The sequence below is a fragment of the Sorex fumeus genome, unplaced genomic scaffold, assembly GCF_029834395.1.
Source record: "Sorex fumeus unplaced genomic scaffold, SorFum_2.1 ptg000045l, whole genome shotgun sequence".
Lineage (NCBI taxonomy): Eukaryota > Metazoa > Chordata > Mammalia > Eulipotyphla > Soricidae > Sorex > Sorex fumeus.
Window position 1 is genome coordinate 16,470,651 of NW_026606102.1, and position 25,980 is coordinate 16,496,630.

A 25,980-nucleotide genomic window follows, 5' to 3' on the forward strand; every position below is an offset into this window, starting at 1 on the left:
AGGTAATAGAGCAGGTAGGTGTTTCCCTTGCACGAGTCAGATTCAGGTTCAATCCTTGTCACTATATAGGGTCCCCTGAGAACTGACAAGAATGACCCTTGAGTGCAGATTCAGGAGTAATCCCGAGCACAGGTGGGTATTGCCCAAAAAAGAAAAGAAAAGAAATAGTCATGTTGAGACCAGAAAGATAGTACAGCAGGTAACCAATCGAAGTTTGATCCCCAGCACTGCATGTAGTCCACCAAGCACAACATAATGCACCACATAGTGTTCCACCAACTACCACCTGGAATGAGCTCTCAGCACAGAGCCAGGAGTAAACACTAAGCACAGATGAATGTGGCCCTAAAACAAATAGAAATAAAATAAAATGCCTGTGTTACTTAAAGCAATGTTCAAATTCTGTATAAATAGCTGTGGCATATTTTTAAGATTTAGAACAAGCAATTCTAAAATTTGTTGTATTTTGCTTTGGTTGATTATTTTAGGGATTTGGTACCATACCCACAGGTACTCAGGGCTTGCTCAAGGATCACTCCTGGTAGGGCTCAGGCCATCACATATGTTGCTGGGAGTTGAACTGAAGTCAGCCACATGAAAGGTTTAAACCCCCTCTATTATTTCCATAGCCTCAGAATTCTAAAGTTTGTTTGGAAACACAAAGACCATCTTATAAGTAAGACCTAAAAGAAGAAAAAAAGGGAGGGAGGAAGGGCAGGAGGGCGGGAGGGAGGGAACTAGAAATATACATGCACACACATATAAACAGTGGGATTATGTCAGGTTAAAAGGTTTTTACGAAAGAAAAGCAGCTAGAAAAAAAATGGGCTGGAGCGATAGCACAGCAGTAGGGCATTTGTCTTGCACGCAGCCAACATGGCCGACCCGACCTCTAAGGTTGGTGGAAATATCTGTGTGTATGTATGTATGTATGTATGTATGCATGCATATATATGTGCGTGTGTATATATATAGAGAGAGAGTGTTAATGTATGTGAAAGGAGCTAAGGTCATAAATAGAGAATAGAAAGCCTCGGGGAAAAAAGTAGAAAGTTATATTGACAGGTATAAAGTAATGAAAGTAGATTACTAATAACTTAGAAAAATTTAGGGAAGGTGTTTGGGGTGGAACTTAGGTGCTAGTCCTGGCTATGCTCGAGTCATTCATGTCAGTACTCAGGGAACTGTTATGTGATGCTTATAATCAAACTGGGATCAGTTGCCTGCAAGGCAAATTCCTTAACCCCTCTACTGTCTCTCTAGTGATGCAATTTAAAATTTTAATTAAGCTACTGCAGCTAAAAGGACCAAACGGGATGACCTCTCAGTCTCTCAGTATATGTATTGCAAACCCAAAAGGAGAGGGGGGGGGGGGGGAAGAGAAGAAGGGGGAGGGGAGGGGGGGAGAGACAGACAGACAGAGAAAGTGCCTGCCATAAAGGTGGGGGGGGTGGAAGTGGCACAGTGGCACAAGGTACATGGGGCATATGGGTGGTGGGAAATGCACACTGGTAGAGGAATGGGTGTTGGAGCAATGTATGACTGAAACCCAATCACAAAACCTTTGTAACTGTATCTCACAGTGATTCAATTAAAAAGAAAAAAAACTATTGTAGCTAAGATATGAAACCATAACATAAAAGAAAACATAGATGATACACTTTGACCTCACAGATGTTTTTGGAGATTCAGCTCCAATGGCAAAAGAAACAAAAGGAAAAGTAAACAGGGGAACTACATCAAATTAAAAGAGCTTTACACAGGAAAAGCAACTAGAACAAAATCTAAACAGCTCCCTATAAGTTTGGGGGGAAAACTGCATATTCTACATCTAACAAGAGGTTCATATCCAAAATACTTAAAGAGCTCACTAACTCAACAACAACAACAAGCAAAAAAGTCTCATAAGTGATTCAGTAGATGTATTTGACTTCCTGGTTAGATTTCTGGTACCACCCCAACTGCCCAGTACATGCCCAGTATGATCCCAGTGCACAGGCCTTGGAAGATTCCCAGCAGCTCCACAAACTATATCTCTAGTGCACTGCAACCAAATGAGTATGACCAGCCCAACTGAAGTGTGCAGCCCCTAGCTTAAAAACATGCGAATGCCACAAGTATGTGTGTGACGCTTAGTTATCAGAAGAGAAAAGGGAAGGAAAAAGAAACAAACCATTTTAAAAATGTGAGAGGGTAGAGAGGGGGCAACAGGGAATAATACTTCTCAAAAAAGCAAAGAACATACAGATTGTACAAGCACATGAAAAAAATCTGCCATCTTTTGTCATTAGGAAAAGGTAAACCATACCATAATGCATTATCACCTCACACCTGTGAGAATGAGCACCACTATTTCTAAAGTTTTTCGAACAGAATCCATTCCATTCCTTGAGGCTAAAGAAATAGTACAGTGATTAGGGCTTTTGCCTTGCATAACATGGCCAACCTGGGTTCATTCCCCAACATCCCATATGGTCCCCAAGCAACCCAGAAGTAATTTCTGAGTGCAGAGCAAGGAGTTACTCCTCAGCATTGCCAGATGTGGCCCAAAAAAACAAACAAAAAAGAATCTGTTCTATTCCGTTTACTATTAATATATTAGCCAGTATTCAACAAACTATTCAGTCATTTCTTCTTGGAAAATGTATTTCTCTCTCACACGTGCACATACACACAACTAGAGAATGTATTGAGTGTATATGTATGTAAATACATAAATGTTTGACTACGTTTTTGTGTATGTACATATATGTTTTGTGTAAATGCTTCTAATAGTCTTAATTTGTACCCTAAAAAAGGAGGCAGTTGTCTTTTGAAAACCACAGCACCCAAAAGGAGAGAGAGAACAAAAGGGAATACCCTGCCACAGAGGCTGGGGTGGATGGAGGGTGGGAGGGATACTGGGATCAGTGGTGGTGGAGAATGGGCACTGGTGGAGGGATCAGTCATTGTATAACTGAAACCCAAGCACAAAAATTTGTAAGTCTACCACTGCACCTCATGGTGTTTCACTAATAAATTTTTTTTAAAGTGCAAAAAAATAAAGAATATAGTTTAAAAAAAAAGGAGGCAGTTGAGTGTTTGATACTTATTTCCTCAGTTGTAAAAAACAAATTACTTTTCTGTGTAGTTACCTGTTGATTTAATAATACGTCATCAAGGTGGGATTTATTTTAATTACTGATTGGGTGAATATTAAAAAATAAAATACTTGATTTTATTGTTCAAGCATTTGGCTTGGTTAATAAATAGGCAGTAACTTTTTGATGAGTTTCTAGAAAGCAGCAGCATTTTTTTCTAGTCTCTCCCCTTTTCCCACAGTTCTGCCCATCAAACAATTTAACACCTATTTTTTTACTCTTCTTAGGCCATCCGGCTCTCCTTAGAGCAGGCCTTACCTCCGGAGCCAGAAGAAAATGCCGAGCCTGTGAGCAAACTACGGATCCGGACCCCCAGTGGCGAGTTCCTTGAGCGACGTTTCCTGGCCAGCAATAAACTCCAGATCCTCTTTGATTTTGTAGCTTCCAAAGGATTTCCATGGGATGAGTTCAAGCTGTTGAGTACCTTTCCGAGGAGAGATGTAAGTTGTCATGCCTGTCTCAGGAAATGTGTCTAGATGGGAAAGATCCCACCTTGGTGGCTAGACAAGGTAGTTCATGAAAAGCCCCACAATACAGCCCGCTACAAGGTCTTTGTTCTGAATATCATGCTCTTCTCAACCTTCGCATAAGGTATGTGAAAAATTAGACACTAGATCTGTCTTTCCTTTCTAGTTATGTCTCCTATTTCAAAATCTATACAGGCTTTCCCATAGTCTCTTCTCTCTATCTCAGTAGATCTGAGAATTGTGTACTTAACAATTAGAGCAGGGTCAAGGATTATCAGTTCACTAAAAGTGCATCATGCTAAATCAGGAACGCTTTTTTCTTCTTTTTGGGTCATACCCGGTGATGCACAGGGGTTACTCCTGGCTTTGCACCGAGGAATTACTCCTGGCAGTGCTCGGGGAACCATACGGGATGCTGGGAATCAAACCTGGGTCGGCTGCGTGCAAGGCAAATGCCCTACCTGCTATACTAGCGCTCCAGCCCAAAAAACAAGAGTGTTTTGTCATTTGATAATCTTACTGGCCTTCGAAGTCAGGGAGGATAACCTGTGCATTTTCATTGTAGGACAATACCTGATACCTGCCAGTATTCTGGGGCAAAGTGAAAAGATCTAAATCTACAATTAGATGAATTGATGAATTTAATGTTTTTTTAAATAGTTGTGAAAGTGTTGACTAAGAGATGACCATACCTAGAGAGAACCAAGTTACACCATATTTAATTTTTTATTAGTCACTATGCTTACTGGAAACTTAAAACTATCATACTATTAGATGTTATAGATTATGAAATATAGGATTCACAAATACCTTAAAATAATGAAACAGTAGGAAAATGTGAATCCCAAGAAATTTAATTATATAATCATAGGAAGAGAGATTTTTGTTTTAGGTTTAGGCAATCATTTGTTCATGTGTTAGAACAAAAAGAGCATGTTTCAGCAGTGGTTATGGTACATTGGTAATGTATTGTAGTTACTAACAAAAAGTGCCACATGTTCAGAGGTATAATCCCAGAAAGTATAAACTACTGACCATAAATCCTTAAACACCATGTCAAAACTCTGCTGATGCCTAAAGAAGCAAAAGCATTTATCTCAAGCAGGGCTAGTGTAAAAGTGAGAGACCTGGATAACAAACATCCTTTGAGTCACATTCCTCCAGGGGAATTGTTCTGGGAAGTGTAATTGTTGTCAGCAGCTGCTTGAAGATCTGTTGTGTAAGAGAGATCTGGCTTTTCAATGCTCCGGGAATGGAACTGGACCAGTAAGTTAAAAATTTGGTCCAGTTTTCTAAGAAAGGAATACCTTGCGTTGTTCAGAAGTGATTTTCCTGTCATTGTTGGTTTTCAAATACTACTACATGATTCCTTTTCTGCAAGGATGAATATGTATAAAAAAGGTATTCTTTATTTGGGATGATATTCAGACTGGCTTATCTCGATGATACATAAAAATATTGTTTAATTTATGATTCTTTGATTCTGTTATGATCTGATGATGGGCTGGAGCAATAGCACAGCAGGTAGGGCGTTTGCCTTGCAAGCGTCCAACATGGCTGACCCGAGTTTGATTCCTCCGCCCCTCTTGGAGAGCCTGGCAAGCTACCAAGAGTATCTCGCCTGCACGGCAAAGCCTGGCAAGCTACCCTGTGACGTATTCGATATGCCAAACACAGTAACAGTTGTCACAATGGAGACATTATTGGGCCTGCTTGAACAAATCGATGAACAACATGAGGACAGTGACAGTGACAGTGATGATCTGATGATAATAAAATGTCTGGGCTACTAACCCAGACTTCATCCAACACACCAAAACCATGGGTTAGATTAGCTTTCATCTCAGCTCGTAACATTGACTGTGAGATGTACAAATAGAAACAAATAGAAACATGTTTGGGCCTATTCAGCTACAAATTTTTAAGTGCGATGAAAATGCTACCTAATGTAGGACTCTTCTTAGCAAATCCCCGGTGTTCACTTTGTTCCCTTTCAGTTTAGCCCCACATGTTGCTCCAGACTCTTCCTCCTTATTCCCAGTTCGATGCACAGGCATATACAAGGGAACTGTGCATGAGAACCCCATAGCTAACAAACTGCCAGAAATACTCAGTCTGAAATAGAACCTTTATGTAGCACTGTAGCACTGTCCTCCTGTTGTTCATCAATTTGTTCGAGCAGGCCCAGTAACATCTCCCTCGTGAGACTTGTTACTGTGTTTGGCAATTCGAATATCAAAGAACCCCTATTACAAGTTAAAGATCAACCTGATTATCATACTTATGTTTTATAATGAATATCTCTTCTTGGGGAATTTATAAAATTTGACCACTAATGTACTTCCTTATCTAGCACTTAGTTTTAAATACTCCCCTTCTGGGAGTACTTTTTTCCTTATACTTCCAGAAGTTCTGGAAGAGATGGAATCTAAGGAATAAAGGAGTTCACTTTCCATTACTGAAAAATGTACTGAAAGTACTGTAAGAGAGTCTCAGGACCTTTAAAATTAAACCTTAGTTTTTGTTTTGTTTATCCCCATTTTAATTGAGGTATCGTAACGTACAGTACTGTTAATAAGAGTTTTAGTCATACATCATCCCAGCACCATACCTGTGCCCGCTTTCCTCCATCAGTGTCCCAGGGATTCCTCCAGTGCCCCATCCCCCAGCCCTGCAGAGAAATGTTCAGTTAAGCCAACAGGAACCAGAGTTCCCAGTTCCATCCAGCTACCAGCAAATTGCATGATTTCATCTATTCTTAAAACTGAGTAGAAATTGTGGCATGCTTAACAATCAACATGCAGAAGTCCATGACTTTTGGTATATGCAAATAATGAAATGAAAGATTCGAGAGAAATTTAAAAAAACAATCTCTTTCACAGTTGTGCCTCAAAAATAATCAACTACCTGGGAATCAGCTTAACAAAAGTACTGTACAGACAGAATGCAGTTGCTATAAAAACCATTACATTTTTTAGAGTCATAGACCAAATGCTGATAAAATTTATATTGAATAATAAAACTTCTCAAGTAGCCAAGACAATCCTAGGAACAAAGGAAAATGTAAGGCTTTTCTTTTCCTAACTTTAAATTATAATATAAAGCTATAGTAAGATCATTTGGTACTGGAATAAGGACAGACTCTTAGACCAGTGAAATAGAATTGAGAGACCAGAGACAGGCCCTCAGGTGTGTGGACAGCTAATCTTTGACATAAGAGCCAGGACTGTGAAGTGGAGCAAGGAAAGCCTCATGTTTTCTTTTCAATTTATTTTTAGACCTGATTACTGTGGGTGCGGTGGGGAAAACAATCTCTTAGTAGGAACTGGGTTTTGCGAATCAGGATTAATAACTTCTCACAAGGTGAAAATGTGGGACTGTGGAAATTACCTGTGATAAAGATGCAGAACTGTGAAGTGAAATGTACAGGGTCCTTGGCCCTGTGGTTGGTGGCCTTGAACTTTCTGAACAACAATTCAGCCTTTTCAGTGTAGACTGTGTCAGTATGGATTAGTTCTTAAATCATCGCTTAGTCTTAGAGAAAATTGGCTCTTCATTAGATCTCTATCATCCATCTTGTTTACACTACTGAAGCATACTATTCAGCTTGGTTATCAGTTTCTTCTCCCATTTTCCCTTTCATACTTGACCTTACTTCTTCTTCCATCCCATCATAAGACCACTCTAGAGGAAGTTTGGCCCAGTTCCTCAGAGTGGGGGAAAAAAAAAAAAGAGGGATTTCCTCCTATAAGAGAAATCAAGAACTTCTGTATATACCCATCATAGGTCCAGTTCGTGGTCCTTGGTGAACCTGAAATTGTGTGACAGAGTAATTTTTCTAAAACTCTACTCTGTTCATTCCTCTTTATTTACAATTTTTTTTATTAGTGAGACACCATGAGGTAAAGTTGTAGACTTACAAATTTTGTGGTTGGGTTACAATTATACAATGATCAAATACCCATCCCTCCACCAGTGCCCATTTCCCACAACCACAAATCCCAGTATCCCTCCCACCCCCCATCCCCCCATCCCACCCTGCCTCTGTGGCAGGGCATTCCGGGTTCTCTACTGCTTTCTGGGATAAGTGCTTCTCAGAATGTTTTAAAAAGTGCTTCACAATCTGGTCTATACCTACCTTTCTCGCCATAAATTATGCTTCTCAGAAGATAGGAGATTGCTCACTACTCACTAAAGACGTGAAAGACTGTCATACCTGTAATGGTTTTGTGTACTCTGTTCTCTTATCCTTCTATATCTACCCTCCTCACTTTTCTTGGCATGTGTATGCTCATTTTTTAATGCCCAGCTCAAATATCTCTGTGGAGGCTTGCCCATGTTTCTCTCCTTTGTATCCACCACAGATTTTATATTCATTATAGCACTTATCGTCTTGTTCTATCAATATTTACAGAGATAGTCCATGTCCTATTCATGTCCGTCTCCCCTGAAGTTCCCAGCATGGTGCCTTGCACATTGGCATTCAGTTAACTGTTGTTAAGTGTTAATGACCTCTCATCTGATCCTAAGTCTGATTCCAGAGTGAACTAGAGAGGTTGTACCAAATGAGAACAGACGTCGTAGGCCCACCCAGATTCCAGACTCAGACCTAAACCCAGAAAGCCCACCCAGGACTCATTAGACCTCCTAGAGGGTGGAGTGAGAGTTAATAGCACTTCATCCTTTCTGAATGCTCTTTCAAGTCGAATGACTAGTGTTTTTGCAAGGCTATTCTGTAACAGCCATCTGTGTCTACATGGATTAGGATCTAATTTGTAAAAGTCATCTTAAATTACAGCCAAGCTAAAAGACTGTTAAAAAGCACATCTTAAAACCTTGCTTCTTTAATAACAAATAACATAAGACTTAACTCTAGGAGTATTATTGTGTCTTCGCCCTTTCTCCACAAAACAGACTGATTTCTCACCAGAGGATATGTTAAACTTAGTTCATCTGTACTCCTGCCGCCCCACCCCAACAATGCTTGTTGGTAAAAGTCCCTTCTGTTCAACTGTTTGCTCTGTGTCTGCTGAGAACTGAGCACTTTGGAATAATCAGAAGAGAAGCAGACACGAAGCCTTTTCATAAAGCTATTTTTTTTATTTTTTATTAGTGAATAAACCGTGGGGTACAGTTACAGACTTACAAACTTTTGTGCTTGTGTTTCAGTCATACAGTGGTTGAGCCATCCCTCCACCATTGCCCATTTTCTACCACCAATGATCCCAGCCTCCCTCCCACCACCCCTGCCCCGTCCCCTCCAACCACCACATCTTTGTGGCAGGGTATTTCTTTTGTTCTCTCCTTTTGGGTGTTGTGGTTTACAATAGAGGTATTAAGTGGCCATCATGTTCAGTCTGTAGTCTACTTTCAATTCGCATCTCCCATCCCGAGCAGGCCCTCCTAGCACCTTTTATTTGGTGGTTCCTTCTCTATCTGAGCTGCCTTTCCCTCCAGTATGTGAGGCTGGCTTCTAAGCTGTGGAGTAATCCTCCTGGTACTTATCTCTACTGTTCTTGGGTGTTAGTCTCCTATTCTGTTACTTTATATTCCACAAATGAACGCAGTCTTTCTATGTCTATCCCTTTCATTCTGAGCCATTTCACTTAACTTGATACTTTCTATTGTTGATCCACCTATATGCAAATTTCATGACTTCATCATTTCTAACAGCTGCATAGTATTCCATTGTGTTGATGTACCAAAGTTTCTTTAACCAGTCATCTGTTCTCGGGCACTTTGGTTTTTTCCAGATTCTGGCTATTATAAACATTGCTGCATTGAACATATAAGTGCAGATGTCGTTTCTGCTATACATTTTTGCATCTCCAGGATATATTCCCAGAAGTGGTATTGCTGGATCAAATGGGAGCTCAATTTCTAATTTTTTGAAAAGCGTCCATACTGTTTTCCAAAAGAGCTGAACCAGTCGGCATTCCCACCAGCAATGATGGAGAGTCCCTTTCTCCCCACATCCACGCCAATACCGGTTGCTTTCGTTCTTTTGGATGTGGCCAGTCTCTGTGGTGTGAGATGGTATCTCATTGCTGTTTTGATCTGCATCTCCCTGATGATTCGTGATGAGGAGCATTTTTTATATGTCTTTTGGCCATTCAGATTTCTTCTTTGAGAAAGTTTCTGTTCATTTCATCGCCCCATTTTCTGATGGGGTTGGATATTTTCTTCTTGTGGAGTTCAACCAGTGCCTTGTAAATCCTTGATATCAACCCCTTATCAGATGGCTATATCCTTTCCCATTCTGTAGACTGTCTTTATATTCAGGTGACTCTATCTTTTGAGGTGCAGAAGCTTCTCAGTTTAAGGTAGTCCCATTTGTTTATCTCTGTTTCCATTTGCTTGGCCAATGGTGTGTCACTTTTAAAGATACCTTTAGCTTCAATATTGCGGAGGGTTTTGCCAACCTTGTCTTCAATGTATCTGATGGATTTTGACCTGATGTTGAGGTCTTTAATCCATTTTGATCTGACTTTTGTGCGTGGTGTTAGGTAGAAGTCTGAGCCCATTTTTTTGCATGTAGCTGTTCAGTTTTGCCAGCACCATTTGTTAAAGAGGCTTTCCTTGCTCCACTTCACATTTCTTGCTCCCTTATCAAAGATTAGATGATCATATATTTGGGGGTGTGTGTGAGGATTTTCAATCCTGTTCCATTGGTCTACTATTCTGCCTTTGTTCCAGTACCATGCTGTTTTAATTATTACTGCTTTGTAGTAGAGTTTGAGTTTGGGGAAGGTGATGCCTCCCATCTTCTTTTTCCCAAGAATTTCTCGTGGGGTCTTCTTGTTCTATATGAATTTCAGGAATGTTTGCTCCATTTCTTTGAAGAATGTCATGGGTATCCTTATAGAGATCGCATTGAATTTGTACAATGCTTTGGGAGAGTATTACCCTTTTGACAATGTTAATTCTCCCAATTCATGAGCAGGGGATATCTTTCCATTTCCTCCTGTCTTCTTTTATTTCTTGAAGTAGCATTTTGTAGTTTTCTTTGTACAGGTCCTTTACATCCTTAGTTAAGCTGATTCCTAGGTACTTGATTTTCTGAGGCATGATTGTGAACGGGATTGCTTTTTTCATGTCAGTTTCTTCTCTCTCATTATTTGCATATAGGAAAGTCATGGACTTTTGAGTATAGATTTTATAGCCTGCAACTTTACTATACAAGTCTGTTGTTTCTAGGAGTTTCTTGGTAGAGATTTTAGGGTTCTCTGCGTATAGCATCATATCATCTGCGAATAATGAGAGCTTGATTTCTTCCTTTCCTACCTGAATGCCCTTAAGATCTTTTTCTTACCTAACCGCTATTGCAAGTACTTCCAGTATCAGAAAGCTATTTTTTGAAAAAGATTGCTGAATCTTTCAAAAAGAATGCTGGGAAAATTGAGTTGTTTGTTTTTGTTATTTTTGTTTTCCATTTTTTTATGTGACTCGTGAACATCAGAACATAACAAAGACCCATTCACCTTTCTTAAGCATTGCTCTGGGATTGAGGTAGCTGAGTGGTAAAATATGAAGAAACTTACTTAAACAACACCCCTCTCCCCGCAATCCTTTTTGCCTCAGACTCAAAGGAAGGGGTCCCTGCAAGCTCTCAGATTTTCTCTTGTCCTACAATATCTCCCTCAACAATCCTCTCCCCTTCTCTCTATTTCCTTTTTTACCCCCTTTTTATTTCTTCTTCCCTTTCTTTTTACACCTCCCACCATTTTTTTCTACTAGAACTGCTCTTCCTGTTCTTCCATTCCTCCTTTTTGACTTTCTCATATCCATATAACTCAGGAGCCCCACATGCAACTGCACTCACTCTTTCTCTCTCTCTCTGTCTTTCTCTCTCACCCCTTTCCCCCTCTCCCTCCCTGTCCCCCTCCCTTTTACTCCTTGCTCTATACTTAGGGATCACTCCTTCAGTCCCAACAGGGCAGTGAGACCATATGCAGTGCTGTAGATCAAACTTGGGTTGGCCACATGCAAGGCAGCATCTTACCCCACTGTACTATCTCTCTGTCTCCTGGTCTTTCTATTTCTAGACTAAAGGATGGTAGGAAAAAGGAGAAATGACAGCTTCAAACTGGTAATCCTATGTATCTTGTCAGTCATTTAATCACATCACTCCCATTCTCCATGAGAACCTTTCTGCCTCCAAACCTGTAGACAGAAACTCACCAAACAGATAAACATGCATTTAGAAATACTGTATTCAGACATTTTAAATTCTAAAATAATGTATTTGTCATTTTCCCCCAATTTTAGAGTTAACGGTAACTTAATATAATTCCTACATTTTTAAAATGATAACTAATTCATACTTTTGTTTAATCCTCTTTTTAATGTTCAAAGGAACAGAATGATTATAAATGAGCTTCTGGCCAGTCTTTTTTTCCAGAATAAATCTCCTATAAAGGTTTATTTAAATGAGCTAGGGCAATGTCATTTAAATATAGAGTATACCAATTTATTTCTGCTTCCCGTCCATTTTCACTATTTTACCCACCAAGATAAACACTGGAACCCAGTTCTAGAAACTAACGGCACAGGTTTTTTCTTGCCCCTTTTTTTTCCCCACACCCAGCGATGCTCCGGGTTTACTCCTGGCTCTGCACTCAGAAATCACTCCTGGTGATACTTGGGAGACCATATGGAATGTCAGGGACCAATCCCGGGTCAGCCTCGTGCAAGGCAAACATCCTACCTGCTATATTATCACTCTGCCTCCCAATGGTACAGCTCTTTTCCTTGTAGAACTTGCAGTTTATACAGCAGCTACTACTGAAAGGCCTTGACTTGAATTTTTACAGTACTATATTGTATTTGAACCATAAAGAAATATAAACAACTTAATCTGTACTTTGTTCACATATTTGTTCTTTCATACTGCAAAACATTGACTAACCTGTGTCTCAGATGCTGGTGTACAGAAAGAGAAAAGAAATTGTTAACTGACTTTGAAGGATATAAGTGTTCTGGTGAAAATATGCATCTAAAGCAAACTATATTCCATTTCTATCCACAATTGGAAGATATCAGGGGTTTTGCCTGCAGTAATAGGGAAGGCAGTAAAAAAATTAATTTGATATGAGCCTCCACAAGTAGATGATGCATGAGTGAAACAAGAGCATAGTAAAAAGGATCTATAGATGGTGATTAGAACTGAATATTTTTTAGACTTTGAGATTTGTTTTTTCTGTATTTAATATTTTTATATTTAAATAGAATTTAAATCTTGAAAACTAAAGGAAATGTAGTAAATACAGTCATTTTTGCCTTCAGGATTTTTTTTTCTTGACCTTATTTAAATACCATGGTTTATAGAGTTGTTCATAATACACTTGTAACAGGCATTCACTGTTTCAGCACTGATCCCACCACCTGTGTGACCTTCCCTCTACCATTGTTTCTAGTTTCCCACTCATTCCCCAGGCCTGCCCTTAACATGCACAAAATATTTTATACTGCTGTTACAACTAAATAGCTAATGGAATCATCAAAAAATACTCCCGTAAAGAAAATTTGTGAAAATTGTTGTATCTCACCCTGGGGCCACTAATTCATTGTTTAAGGGTTTACTAAGCTGTTTGTTGCTAGTTGAGCCTTCTGTGTTATTGTTTTTATCTATTGAGCTTCTATGCAGCTTTCCCATCTAACTTGATGTGTTCTTTCTGAGCTGTTAGTATTGTGGAGTTTGAAGATGTCTCAGCAGGGATGGTCACACACTCCAGGAACCCCAGGATCTGTAGAACTATGCCAGTGAGTTTACAGAGACAGCTGTGAGATGTAGCTGAGACTGCCATGGCTTAGGCTGGGTGTGGACTTGGCCCACTCCCCTCCCAGCCCTCCAGGTTTTGTTTAAGCATCATAATTCGCAGTAGCATTTTAGGGCTGATTCTTGGCTGTGTGTTCAGGTTCATGCTAGGCAGTGCTCTGAGGAGTATATGTAGTGCCAGGGATTGAACCCAGCTTGGCTGTGTACAAGGCAAGTACCTTACCCGTTGAACTATTTCTCCAGCACCAGTTATGTCTTTTATTATAGCTAAGTAGTATTCCATTTTGTATGTGTATGTCTACATATATATACACCACCATTTCTTTATTCACTTATCTGTTCTTGGGCACTTAGGTTATTTCCATATCTTGGCTACTGTGAATACTACTGCAATGAACATAGGAGTGCAAGTGTCTTTTCCAAATAGTGTTTTGGGTAAAGATGCCAGGAAGTGGAATTACTGGGTCATATGGAACAAAAACAGTTGTTAATTGTTTTTGGTGTGGTTGGTTACCCATGCCAGTGGTTCGATGCAGAGACCTAAGGATACAATGCTGATTAAATCCTGTGGTACAGAGATTTTCTAGGCTACCTTATAGTACTGTGGGCCTCTAGGGCTACAGTGGGTGATGTTCAAGGCAACAGGTGGTGCTGGGAATTAAATCAGACTCCAACACATGGTAGGCATATTCCCTAACATCTTTACTATCTCCTGGCCTCCTCCATTAATTTTTTTAAGAAGTCTCCATATTTGTGCAAGTGACATTCCCATTAACACTGGATAAGTGTTCATTTTTGCCCATATCAGTGCCAGCTTTGGTGTTTTTACTCATTTTTGGTGTGCACCATTCTTGCTGATATAAGGAAATATCTCATTATTTTAATTTGCATTTCCCTGATGATACAGACAGCTAACCTTGGACAAACATGTAGGTATATGAAGCAGAGCAAAAAAAGCCTCTTCAACAGTGCTTCTGGGAAAACTGGTTAGCCACATGCCAAAAACGGGATCCACTGAACTTGGATCCCTTTCTCATACCATATACAAAAGTTCATTCAAAGTGGATCAGAAACCAAATCCATAAATTATATTGAAGAAAATATTGACGCTGAAGTACCTTCAATGACTGAGTGCCATTGGCCAAGCAGACAGAAGCAAAAATAAGCAAATGGGACTATTTTAAATTAAGACATTTCTGCACTGCAAAAGAAACAATGACTAGAATAAAAAAAGACACTCTATGGACTAGGAGAAAATATTCACTCATCATACTTCTGGCAAAGAGCTAATGTCCAAGACATATAATGAACTTGCACGGCTTAAAACTTAAAAATAAAAGAAATAACAACTCCATCAAAAACTTAGGAGAAGAATTGAACAGACACTTCCTCAAAGACATAAATGATCAACAGATGTCTTCTTTTTTTATTATTGACAGAGAAATGGTAATATCTTAGCGAGTTATGGTAAGAATTCAATATGTGAAAGTAAGCCATCTTACCCCTCCCATAGAATAAAAGTATCCATGCTCATTACTGTAACAAGAGTGAGGGAGTAGAGAGGAGTATGGCTGGGGAAAGCATGGGAGCAGGGAATTCTTTCACTAGTGCAATGATGGCTATTTGTGCTTAAAAAAAAATCTAAATGTTCTAACTTATACTTCAGGACGTATCTCAGAATTATAATGCCTCATTTTTGAAAAGGATCCCAAAATTAGCAAGATTGATATTACCCTTTTACAGATGAAAGAATTAAAGGATGGGGAAAGTATACATTTTAATTAAATCACATTTCAATTTTAGCTAGCAGAACAGACACTAAAACCCAGTTTTTCTGTGACCATTGCTTTGTAGAATTACTTGCTCTTTTAAAAACTCCATTAATAGATTTGCAGGCTCCCACTTTAAAATTAGAGACATGGAACTGGAAAATCAGCATTGCAATAAATTGCATCTTCAAGTACTGTCACTGTCCTCCCGATGTTCATCGATTTTGCTCAAGCAGGCCCAGTACCGTCTCCATTTTGAGACTTCTTGTTACACTGTTTGGCATATTGAATACTCCAGGCTTTGCCGTGCGGGCGAGATACTCTCGGTAGCTTGCCGGGCTCTCCAAGAAGGGGGGAGGAATCAAACCCAGCTCAGCCGGGCTGGCTATGTGCAAGGCAAACGCCCTACCACTGTGCTATCACTCCAGCCCCTTCAAGTACAAACACATTATTTTTTTAAAATTCCGTGCTTCAACAACTCTCTTCACTCTCATATATTAATGCCCCTAAATATTGCAGTGGGGTTGATTTTCACTTTATATTAGACTTAGTTTTTTTTGTTGTTGTTTATAAAATTACTTATTTTTATCTGGAGTTTTTAAAATACTTAATCTTATTTAGCCAGTCTGATTTACAGTTTTACAATCATGTCACTGGTAGGGTTCTCATGCATGCATGCAACCTGCCAGCACCACACTCTCCAACCGAGATCCACTTCCCTCCACCATTGTCTCAGGGGTACCCTCCTTAAGTTCTTTCCATCTCCTTGTCATGGAAAACGCAGTTCTATAGACCAGTTCTCAGTTCCTTTTACTTTTGGCCAGTTATTATTTTCTTATTATTCATCTGTGTATCCTACATATGAGGAAGGTATATCCTCATATCCCTCTGTCTCCTTCTGGTTAACTTTACTCAGCATGATGAAACCTCCAGTTTCATGCAAATTACGTGATTTCATCTTTTTACAATGGAGTATATTGTACTGTTTGTATTTAGCAGTTTTTCATTTTTATCCAGTCATCAGTTCTTAGACACTTGGGTTGTTTCCAAATTTGGGCTATTGAGAATAATGCAGTAGTGACGATAGGAATGCAGATATATTTTCTGAATAATTTTTGGACCCTGAGGGTATTGCTGATCATATAGAAACTCAGTTAGTTTTTTGAGACATGTCCATATTGTTTTCCAAAAGGGTTAAGCCAGGCAGCATTCAGCTGTGAATGAGGGTTTTTTTCCCCTCATCCACACTAACATTGTTGTTTAGGGTTTTTTTAAGTATACCAATCTCACTGATGTGAGGTTATATCTTTCATTGTTTTTGATTTGTGGTTCACTGATTACAAGTGATACAGAGTATTTTTTTCATGAAGCGCCATTTGTATGTCTTTGAGAAATTGCTGTTTATCTCCTTTCCAGTTTCTAGTGAGGTTATTTCAGCTAAGGTTTACAAGTGCTTTATATATTAACCCGAAGTGGTAGTCAAATATTTTATCCCCATTTGATTTTTTAAAAAGAAAGAAAAATAACTGGAAGGGAAACTGAAGTAACAATGAACTACCTATATCTTAAAATATTTGTTTTTAAGATAAATCATCTAATTAGTGACACACATATTAAAATTACTACTGCTAAGATGGCTGTTACCCTCAGGTATATTATACCATATCTCATTATTTGAATTTTTCCAGCATTCATAAATTATCAAGATTAAGAGAATAAGAGTTGTGATTATGGAATAGAATACAAATAGTGTCTAGCTGGTCACAAACTCAGTTTCGCCTCTAAGGATCCCTACATTGTGCTCTTTTGCCTCCTCTTCCTCCATACCTCTCCCATATTCTTATAACCCAAGTTCAAACCTGTGGCTTTCTAATTTATCTCCCTGGTCTTACCTATCCCTTCTCCCTTCATTCTGCCTCATGTCTCTTCTGGTTATTTTTCTGAAACATACATTCATCCTGCTTAGAAGCCTCCGTATGCTTTAATGGTCTATAGAAAATACTCCAGACACCTTACCCAAATCAGGTCTTTGCAATCTTGTCCTATCTCTGTTTTTCTGCTCAACTCTTATTCCCTCCTATAATTCCTCACCACATGCATCCTACCATTAAACCTCAGTAAACATGCTTTTTTTTTCCTCCATTTTTATTGTGGCACCTTGGATTATAACTCTGTTAATGATTGTTTCATGCATACATTGTTCCAATCCCACATCCACTACCAGAGTGTCCACTTGCTTCCCTCCACTAAGTCTCAAGGCCCCACCACCCTTTCCATCCCATGTAAGATCAGTTCTAAAGATGAACTCCCTAGTTCTGTTGCTTTTAATTGCAAAAAACCAAGAGATTTTACTCCGTGCAAAAATACAGTACTGGGTGAACTCTTGTCAGCTTTGGGAGGCAGGAAGACAAGTGTAACTGCTACTAATGAGTAGATCAGGAACATGAGGCCCTGAGTGAAATAATTTGCTTAAGAACATACATTTAGTATTGTCTTGCAGAAATTCAGCCAAGCCTGTAGATTGCTTTACTTCACAACTGGTACTATATGGAAAAATCTTCCAAAGTATTTTGACTACACTTGATTACTTGACATCCCGTTACTCATCAGTTTGCTCAAGCGGGCGCCAGTAACGTCTCCATTCATCCCTGTCGCGTGCTAGCGTAGCCCAATGGCGTCTGCTCATTCTAGGAACACGAAGAGCCTCAAACTGATCATTCAGAGGAAGAAATCTGGCCATCTCATAGGTGGCCGGCCACGTGATCGTTTGACGTCCCGAGCAATCCAGTCGGTAATGGCTCTAGTCCAGTGGTCGTCTCAAAATCTCATTATGTGTCCAGCCCATCTGATTTTCGACGCCTTGGCAGACAAGACAGCGTCCCTGATTATTGACCATCAACGGAGGTCGGAACTCTGGATTCTTTCTCTCATTTGAGTGAAGTGTGATACTCCAAGCATAGCTCTTTCAGTTCCTCTTTGGGAGACCAGAATAGCATTCTCATCCTGTTTTCATAGGGCCCAGGTCTCTGAGGTGTATGTTAATGCAGGAAGAAAAGTGGAATCAAAGAGATGTGCCCGGAGCCGGAAGTTCTTCGTCCTCTTAGCTATTTCTTCGACACTCTTGAAGGCGCTCCAAGTCGCTCTCTTCGTCCTGCACAACTCAGGTGCCAGGTCATTTGTCATGTTGACTTCTCGACCTAGGTACACATAACTGTTACATTCGGAGATGGTCGTTCTGTTGAGAGCGAATGGAACATCAGGAATGAGACTGTTTCCCATAAACATTGTCTTAATGAAATTCAGCTGTAGTCTGACCTTTGCACACTCACGGTCGAAGTCGGCCAGCATTTGTGCCACCTGGCTAATGTTTGGTGTTATTAAAACAATGTCATGAGCAAAGCAGAGGTGGTGTAGTTGCCGACCGTCTATCTTTACTCACATTCCTTCCCATTCCAGTCATCGCATGACATTCTCGAGGGTGCACTGAAGAGTTCGGTGAAATGGTATCACCCTGCCGAACCCCTCTTGACATGGATGATCGCTTCCTTGTAGAATGGTGAGATCCTGGTAGTGAATCTGTATACAACTAATGGAGGATCCTGCTATATTGAGTTTAAACGCCCTGTTTGACTAGGGCTTTGATGACCACTTCTGTCTTAACAGAATCAAAGGCCTTTAAATCAATGAATGTTAGGGCATCATCTTGAACTCTCAAGAAACCTCAATGAGCTTGGTTATCATGTGGATATGGTCAGTCGTGCTGAATCCTTTGCGGAACCCAGCTTGCTCACATGGTTGTCCTTCATCTAGTGTTCTTCCAATCCTGTTCAGGCTGACTCGAGTGAACAACTTGTAGATGACAGACAATAGGCAGATCGGGCAATAGTTGTCAATATCGTGGATATCTCCCTTCTGGTACAGTAGTACAGTCCTGCTGGTTTTCCATTGGGATGGAACCTTGTATTCAGACAGGTACCTGTGAAGAGCCGAGCCAGGGTATTGATGAGTACCAAAGGCAGATTCTTCAGGTGTTCAGGTCTGATCTTGTCTAGGCCGGGTGCTGTTTGCTTCTTTACCAACGAAATGGCATGTCGGATTTCAGAAGGGAGAATGTTGGGAACGACGTATCCATCCTGTAGAATTTGGTATGTGGGCAGGTGGACATGGCTATCGAAGAGATCTGAGTAGAAGTCATGGATAATCTTCTCCATTGCCCTTCTGGAAGATGTGATAGATCCATCAAGACGTCAGAGGGCAGTCATTTTGGTCTTGTAGTTGGCGAAGGACAGGTGGGCGTTGCGAATGCTTTTCCCAGCTTTTGCCACATCTGCCAGCACTGCTGCTCTTCTCTCTTTGAGGCCTTCCTTTTTCACTTCTGCACTGTTTTGCGAGCTCGGACTTTTACTTGCAGTTGCTGAGGCTTGCGCCAAGCCACGTTGGCAAATAAACTCAAGAGTTTTCGAAGACAGACTTTTTTTGTGTTTATCTCTCTCCTGGCATTCCTCACACACTCATGGAGGTGCTGAACCAGTCGATCGTATTCTTCATCAATGTTGTCAACAATGGCATCTTCCCATGTTGCCGCAACAGGGCCAAAGAGCTCCCAGTTGGTGGTCCTTCTGGGAGTTCTCTTCTTAAACTTTGCAGCCCTTTCTCGCCACTCTGTGAAGTAGAATTTTGCACTAACGGGACGGTGGTCCGATCCCATTTGGAATTATGGGACATCAGCGACATTGGTCAGGCAAAACCGTTGATTGAATATGATGTGGTCAATTTCTTTGTGTAACCATCCACCAGGAGACTCCCAAGTCCAACATTTGGATTCAGCCTTCTGGAACTGTGAGTTACCATGGATGGTCTTAGTCCACATGATAAACTCAGACATCCTCTCACCATTCCATTCTAGGCCATGGGTCCTGATGTGTAGTTCTTCGGCTGATCTTCTTGGTCCTATCTTGGCATTAAAATACTGACAATGATTTTATAGGTGTGGTCTTCTTTATATAATTTCTCCAGCTCCATGTAGAACTTCTCAATTTCTCCTCCATTATAACTGGACATCTACTCCCTCCACTACCCAGCCGCCACCACACTCCAGGACACTTTCTGGATGCTCAGGCTGAGACTCATGCACGAGTGAAGCCCCATAGAACCAGGTAAGCGAAACTCTGAGACCTTGGACTCCAGGCTCCATGGACCTGGGAACAGAGATCCTCTCCCTGCTCCCCCCAACCTCAGGTGACCAAGGGATTAAAATCAGGAGCCCCACCCTACCCTGCCCTGTCTGCTTCCACCAACTGCAGGCGACCCAGGGATTACGCACAGATGACCTACCCTACTGGTGCCAGATGTAAAATACCTCACAGGCCAACCTCCACTACCTCCGCTCCCTCCATTCCCTCCACTACCCAGCCGCTGACATGCTCCAGGACACTTTCCGGACAAATCATAAGACACTTAATACCCATCTTCCAGGATTGTCGCATCATATTTGACAGGGTTCAGATTCGGTTTGAACCATGGGAACACCTGTAAGGGTGATTGGAGGCCGCCCTAAAAGCCTCTATCCCTCTAGAAGAGCCTGGCAAGCTACTGAGAGTATCCCGCCCGCACGGCAGAACCTGGCAAGCTATCCGCAGCATATTTGATATGCCAAAACCAGTAAATACAGTGGGTCTTATTCCCCTGACCCTGAAAGAGCCACCAATATGGCAGCGTTAAAAAGGATGAAGGAGAGGCTGATAAAATCTCAAGGCCAAACTAGGGTGCCAAAACGAAGAAAGACAAAAATGACTGCCTGTACTTTCAATGCACATATGCTGGCATCAGATGCATCCATCGAGGACCTGATGGTACAAGAGCAAAAGATCAAGTATGGCATAATTGGTCTGACGGAGACAAGAAGGTATCAATCACATCACGCCGTTTTCGACACTGGAGAAGAACTGTTCTTTGGAACATGCGACAAAAGAGGCATCAGTGGTGTCGGTATCCTTGTCAACACGAACTTGGCCATGAACATTGATTCATTCGAATGCCTAACAACCTGAATCAGATTACACTTGAATAGATGTGGCTCACTCTCGGCAGTTTCTATCTTCATTGTCTACGCACTAACATCCAATTTTGACTACAGGGCACTTGAAATTTTAAATTGAAATCACGAACTGTTTCCATAATATTTAGAACATCTAAAAGAAACTAAATAGCAAAAAGATTTTTTTTCCTTTTTTGGTTTTTGGACCACATCCGGTGGTGCTCAGGGCTTATTCCTGACTGTACTCAGGAATTACTCCTGGTGGTGCTCAAGGGACCACATGATATGCTGGGATCAAACCCAGATCAGCTGCATGCAAGGCATATGTGTTACCCACTGCACTACCTTTCCAGCCCCTAAATAGAAAAGTATCTAAAAGAATAGTATCACTATTTTTTACACTGGTCTAAACATGAGACTACTCTGACACAACAATAGTCTCTAATTTTTTTTTAATCTTATTATCTTTCAGGTTGTCATATTTTATGGTATCAGTGTAAAAAATTACTATACCCCATCACCACCATGACCCTCTACCATGCCTGTGTCACCTCCAGTATTATCTTCTTTCCCACCACACCCACTTTCTGTAATCCAAGGCCAAGAGTTTGTCATTGTTTGATACTGTTTTTGTCTCTGTATTCCACAGATGAATTAAGTCATCTGGTATTTTTCCTTTTCCTTCTGACTTATTTCACTTAACATGATACCCTCTAGTGCAACCCAAGTTGCTGAGAACTATATGATTTCATCATAACATGCAGCAACATAGTATTCTGTACAATGTAGAAACTTCGGTTTATGGCATCTAACTCCTAAACATAAAAACTTTATTTCAGAAAGATGCATTTTTGTGTCCATTGAAACTTAAGAGCTAGCTTAGTACAATATCCAAGATATGGAAAAGCCCAGATTCCTAAAAAACATACGAATAGATGAAGAAATTTTAGTATAATACACAATAGTCTAAATAAAGTGATGGCTTTCCAGCTTGTGTTCTCCCTTGAATATACAGTCTATTCTTTCTTTTTACCCAATGCCAAATCTCTCTAAGTGTCATTCAATAAAAACTATCTTGCTTCATAAATAAATAAATAAATAGATTTGAATAGATGTGGCTCACTGCCAGCAGTTTCTGTCTTTGTTGTCTACACACCAACATCCAATTATGATGAGGGAGAAATTGAGAAGTTCTACATGGAGCTGGAGAAGTTCTAAAAAGAAGACCACACCTTCTACAAGATTATTGTGGATGATTTTAATGCCAAGATAGGACCAAGAAGATCAGCCAAAGAACTCCACATCGGGACCCATGGCCTAGAATGGAACGAACAGGGTGAGAGACTGAGTTCATCATGTCGACCAACACCATTCATGGTAACTCAAGATTCCAGAAGGCCGAATCTAAACGTTGGACATGGGAGTCTCCCAGTGGACGGTTCCACAACAAAATAGACCACATCATATTCAAGCGACGGTTTTGCCTGACCAATGTCACTGCTGTCCCAAAATTCCAAACGGGATCGGACCACCGTCTCCTTCATGCAAAATTCTACTTCACAGAGCGGGGAGAAAGGGCTGTAAAGTTTAAGAAGAGAACTCCCAGAACGACCACCAACTGGGAGCTCTTTGACACTATTGCTGCAACATGGGAAGATGCCATTGTTGACAACATTGACGAGGAATATGATCGACTGGTTCAGCACCTCCATGATTGTGCAAGGAATGCCAAGAGAGAGATAGTCACAAAAAAAAAAAAAGCTATCTTCAAAAACTCTTGAGCTTATTCACCAATGTGGTTTGGCGCATGCCTCAGGTAACCGCAAGCGAACGTCCGAGCTCGCAAAGCAGTGCAGAGATGTGATCAAGGAAGACCTCAAAGAGAGGAGCAGAAGTGCTGGGAGATGCGGCAGAAGCCGGGAAAAGTATTCATAATGCCCACCTGTCCTTTGCCAACTACAAGACCAAGATGACTGCCCTACAACGTCCTGATGGATCTATCACATCTTCCAGAAGGGCAATGGAGAAGATTATCCATGACTTCTACTCAGATCTCTTCGATAGCCATGTCCACCTGCCAACATACCAAATTCCACAGGATGGATATGTCGTTCCTAATGTTCTCCCTTCCAAAATCCAGTGCGCCATTTCGTCAGTAAAGAAACGAACAGCACCCGGCCCAGACAAGGTTAGACCTGAACACCTGAAAAACCTGCCGGCAGTACTCATCAATACACTGACTCAGCTCTTCACACGCTACCTGTCTGAATGCAAGGTTCCATCCCAATGGAAAACCAGCAGGACTGTACTACTGTACAAGAAGGGAGACGTCCACTACATTGGCAACTATCGCCCGATCTGCCTATTGTCTGTCATCTACAAGTTGTTCACTCGAGTCATCCTGAATAGGATTGGCAGAACACTAGGTGAAGGACAACCATGCGAGCAAGCTGGATTCCTCAAAGGATTCAGCACCATCGACCATATCCACATGATAACCAAGCTCATTGAGGTTTCTCGGGAGTTCAAGATGCCGCTCTGTCTAACGTTCATTGATTTAAAGAAGGCCTTTGATTCTGTTGAGATGGAAGTGGTCATTGAAGCCCTAGCCAATCAGGGCATTCAAACTCAATACATCAGGATCCTCCGTGAACTGTTTTACGGATTCACTACCAGGATCTCACCATTCTACAAAGAAGTAATCATTGATGTCAAGAAGGGGTTCGGCAGGGTGATACCATTTCACCGAAACTCTTCAGTGCCACCCTCGAGAACATCACACGACGACTGAAATGGGAAGGAAGGGAGTGAAGATAGATGGTTGGCAACTGCACCACCTCCGCTTTGCTGATGACATTGTTTTAATAACACCAAACATTAGCCAGGCGGCACAAATGCTGGCCTTCTTCAACCGTGAGTGTGGGAAGGTCAGACTACAGCTGAATCTTATGAAGACAATGTTTATGAGAAACAGCCTCGTCCCTGACGCTGCATTTGCTCTCAACAGAACGACCATCTCCGAATGCAACAGTTATGTGTACCTAGGTCGAGAAGTCAACATGACAAATGACCTGGCACCTGAGCTGTGCAGGAGGAAGAGAGCGGCTTGGAACGCTTTCAAGAGTGTCGAAGAAATAGCTAAGAGGACGAAGAACCTCCAGCTCCGGGCACATCTCTTTGATTCCACTGTTCTTCCTGCATTAACATACGCCTCAGAGACCTGGGCCCTATGCAAACAGGAGAGAATGCTATTCGGGTCTCCCAAAGAGGAATTGAAAGAGCTATGCTTGGAGTATAACGTTTCACTCCAATGAGTGAAAGAATCCGGAGTTTCGACCTCCGTTGACGATCAAGAATCAGGGATGCTGTCTCGTTTGCCAAGGCGTCAAAAATCAGATGGGCTGGTTACTTAATTACATTTGGAGACGACTGCTGGACTAGAGCCATTACCGACTGGATTCCACGGGATGTCAAAAGACTGCGTGTCCGCCCACCTACCAGATGGTCAGACTTCTTCATCAAGATCATGAATGATCGGTTTGAGGCTCTTCCTGTTCCTAGAACGAACAGACACCATTGGGCTACACTAGCACACGACAGGGACAAATGGAGACATTGCTGGTGCCCGCTTGAGCAAATCAATGATTATCGGGAAGTCAAGTGATCAAATAAATAAATAAAGTGATGGTGGGGGTAAAGAAATGACGAAACTATGGCCACATAGAAAAAGGACAGAGCTGAAAATTAATATGAAGGTATTGAATCTTTCTGTTATATCTCACTGGCAACCTTTCAGAAAGATGAATTGATGAGAAAAGCTGAAGCCAAGTCTTCACAATCATACCCCATCTCCATATTTTTGGAAGGTTGCAGTGATTTAAATGAGATTAATAAAATGTAGTCAAGTATGGAAAGGTTGGAAAAATGCTTGGATTTGCTATGTTAATGCCTAACCTGAGTATTTTGATATACAGTTTCCTATTTCTCCTCTCCTTTATACTTGAAGTCAGACAGATCTTTGTTCTAATGCTGATACTTCCAAGCTGTGTACTGAATTACACTGAGTATATTATTTCTTTTCTATATTTCAGTTACTTCATCTTTCCAGTTAGGATAGTGCCAAGTGTCTTCACAGATATATTATGATGATAAGATCAAAAGTGATAATGAAAACGCTTGGTAAACGGCAGAGGGCCATGCTATTTGATTTGGTAATGCTGAGTTTCTTTGATCTGTCTCCAGCAAGTCACTGCTTTTGACCTGTCTCTAGCCTTTACAAAAATAAGTTTTTAGACACATTTCTCATTCTTAATATGAGGGTGACTTGCACTGTGTCACTTATGTTACAACAGATCCTTCCTTCGAAAAAGTGCTTTATATATTGCTGTTCCTTTACTAGAACCCCTTTAGTTCCTTAAAAAATTGTTCAGAATACTCACAATCATATCAGGGAAACTGCCTGATGGTGTGAAGAAACATTTATCAGATGGACTATGGGTAATTTATACAACCTCTAATCTGGCTTCTTCTATAAAGGACAGACAGTAATGCCACCTATGAGGTTGTGGTAAGAATGAAATGAGGTAATTTGAAAACAAAAACATGACAAATAGTAGGTACTCAGGACATGTGAAGCTTTAAGATGAGTTAGACCATGTGCTGGCAAGACACCTACAGGACGTGCCTCTGAGCAGTACGGAGTGTCTAGATTAAAAGTACACATCTCACTCTCGTTTATATTTTCTTTTATGGAAGCAGATTCTTTCCTCTCCGTCCACATTACTAGTTC

At 40.8% G+C, this 25,980-nt stretch overlaps 1 protein-coding gene across 1 annotated transcript in view; it reads left to right on the plus strand.

The window, feature by feature from the left end:
* Positions 1–25,980, plus strand: part of FAF1 (Fas associated factor 1) — a 431,446-nt gene that overhangs the window by 379,555 nt on the left and 25,911 nt on the right. The window contains exon 18 of the mRNA XM_056122297.1: positions 3,368–3,580. Coding sequence (XP_055978272.1) covers positions 3,368–3,580 — 213 coding nt within the window. The remainder of the gene's footprint in view (positions 1–3,367; positions 3,581–25,980) is intronic.